The following is a 2,500-nucleotide window of genomic DNA, read 5'->3' as shown; positions in this document are numbered from 1 at the left end:
CTTACCCCAACTTCATCTGAACGATCTAATCCTAGAATATAAGCAGGATCCACACTGTCACTGATAGTGGAGAGGGGTCGGTTCCCCGATGGATGACGCCGCCGTCCACTTTCACCTCTTCCATGATGGTCATTTCGTCTAAAATATAGCATAACGTCAATACAAGAACAGACAAACAAGACACACACGCTACAGGCATGCCATAACATGGACCAGACCAAACCACACATCCAGACTCCTGTGAACACACACTCAAGACATTCCCACTATGATTCATTCGTCTATTCATTCACATTCTCTCTGGAATTCTGACAAAACACTACATTGACTCACCCTCCCAGCTTAGATTTGTTGTATGGTAGTGAGGAAAAGATGTGGAAAGGTATCTTGTGGGATGATATCAAAACTACTCGCTCATCTCGGACTTGTAGATCGTGTCCTGTCTTCATAAATTTGACCTCTTTACTGGGAGGCCCTGATGTATCTGACACACTGCTGGACAACTTTCTGGTTCTTCCTCCTCCAATATCTGAAAGGTATCAAAAGATTTAAAACAGTTCACAATACCAATTCACTAAAAAAGATTTCTGGCATTAGATATATATCCTGAATATGCCATACAAAAAGAATAATCACTCACAACAACAAAAAACAAGATAACAGTTGAATAAATGATTTTGATACACAGCCTTTAATTCACACTTACTTGGTATTGGAGCTCCTAAGCTTTCATTACTGCTAAAGCACTGTGTCTTATCAACCAAGGGATGGTGATGTAGACCCATGCGTTTCTTTAAAACACCTGGACGGTCACCAAGCTCTGAGTTGTTTGTGTTTGTCCTGAAAAATAATAGTAATATATTGGTAATATACACAGGTAACAAAACACGTGTAAATACTAAGAGGTGAACTTATACTTAAATACATAGATTTGGATATATAGTGTTTTCATAAACAGTGTATATCATGAAAAGGAATCAATGAAATAGGACATAATAATGAGAATTCATGGTTTGAAATTAGGGCCTACTTCCATGATCACAAATTCAGGGAAGTGATATAAATAACTTTCTTAAGCAATAAGAATTGGGGGTGAATAATTCATATTATCAATATATATTCTTATCAAATGCTACAGCAGAAAAAAAAAAAAAAAAAAAAATCTTGGACACATTTCATTACTTCTTAGCTGGCAATTCAGAATTACTTCCCATTTCCAACAAGTTTTCACATTAGTGACATTAATTTCTAGGCCTAGAATTACCAACTGGACTTGCTGGGGTAGGCTAATTTTCATGGCTGGCCCACTTTTTTTTTTATCTGTGTCTACTGTTTTCACTACTAAATGTTCTTATATTTCATATCTACAACTGACCTACATATCCTGATAAAAAAAAAATATATATATAAATAAATAAAGCTATATTGCAATAGTGACAGCCTCTACAAAACATCCTGTGTGATAATATTAATCAATTTTATTACACTCCACTTCAAAACTATACCCGAGGAACCTTGTAACAAAAGCTGATAAGATACTGATAATGCATGGATAAAAACTATTTCACACTAAACTTTTTATGTGTAAATCCAAGATCTTATACATGTTGCTATGCCTCTCCAAGAACAAACTTACTCCAGGAGAGAACAAACTTTCTGCTTTTCAATTAATATTCAAAGGATAATGTACATAAAAAAAAAATTAAAATTAATAGCTATGGCATTAGATTTTCTTTTTTATTCTTTCATCTGTTCTTTTATTTTTGAAACTGTACCCCCCCCCCCAAAAAAAAAGAAACATAAATAATCAAATATAAACCTGAGGTAAGTGTGTGTGTGTGTGCTTGTGCATGGGTAGACCTTATGTACATGTGCAATCTCCTATTTCTATAGTTTTCCTACTCCTTAGCAATTTTTTTTCAGGCCTTTAAACCAAACCAACAATACAAAATAACAACCATAACCATTTCTGTAGAAAACTAAAAAAAATTAAGAGAGTATGTATTTCCAATTCCTAATCGTCCCATTTACCATTTACACACCTTCCCTTCCCAACATATGTGACACAACAAACACCCCTGGATTTGGCCTGATTGAGTATTTACAATAATCTCTTATGCGTTAGATAAGGACATGAGTCAAGAAATGATAATACACACTTCTTCACCTTTACATAATGTGACTAATATAATATAGTGATATCATTTACCTATCTCATAAACTAATACATAAGTCTACATACATACACAGGAACAAACACAAAGAAAACACACACACACAGACACACACACACACACACACACACACACACGCACACACACGCACACATGCACACACACGCACACACATACCCACACGCACACCCACACGCACACGCACACGCACACGCACACCCACACGCACACGCACACCCACACGCACACGCGCACACACCTACGCACGCACACACCTACGCACGCACACACCTACGCACGCACACACCTACGCACACACACACACA

At 36.7% G+C, this 2,500-nt stretch overlaps 1 protein-coding gene across 2 annotated transcripts in view; it reads right to left on the bottom strand.

Annotated features, from left to right (window-relative positions):
• LOC125043139 (CDK5 and ABL1 enzyme substrate 2-like) overlaps positions 1-2,500 on the bottom strand; it is an 18,695-nt gene that overhangs the window by 10,432 nt on the left and 5,763 nt on the right. For both annotated transcript variants that reach the window (XM_047639105.1, XM_047639106.1), the window contains exons 2-4: positions 707-840; positions 334-529; positions 6-138 (exon numbers count right to left, since the gene is read on the bottom strand). In XM_047639105.1, the coding sequence (XP_047495061.1) occupies positions 6-138; positions 334-529; positions 707-840 (463 nt within the window). The remainder of the gene's footprint in view (positions 1-5; positions 139-333; positions 530-706; positions 841-2,500) is intronic.

The sequence above is a fragment of the Penaeus chinensis genome, chromosome 33 (assembly GCF_019202785.1).
Source record: "Penaeus chinensis breed Huanghai No. 1 chromosome 33, ASM1920278v2, whole genome shotgun sequence".
NCBI lineage: Eukaryota > Metazoa > Arthropoda > Malacostraca > Decapoda > Penaeidae > Penaeus > Penaeus chinensis.
The sequence above is the reverse complement of the archived record's forward strand: the minus strand, read 5'-3'. Positions and strand labels throughout refer to the sequence as shown.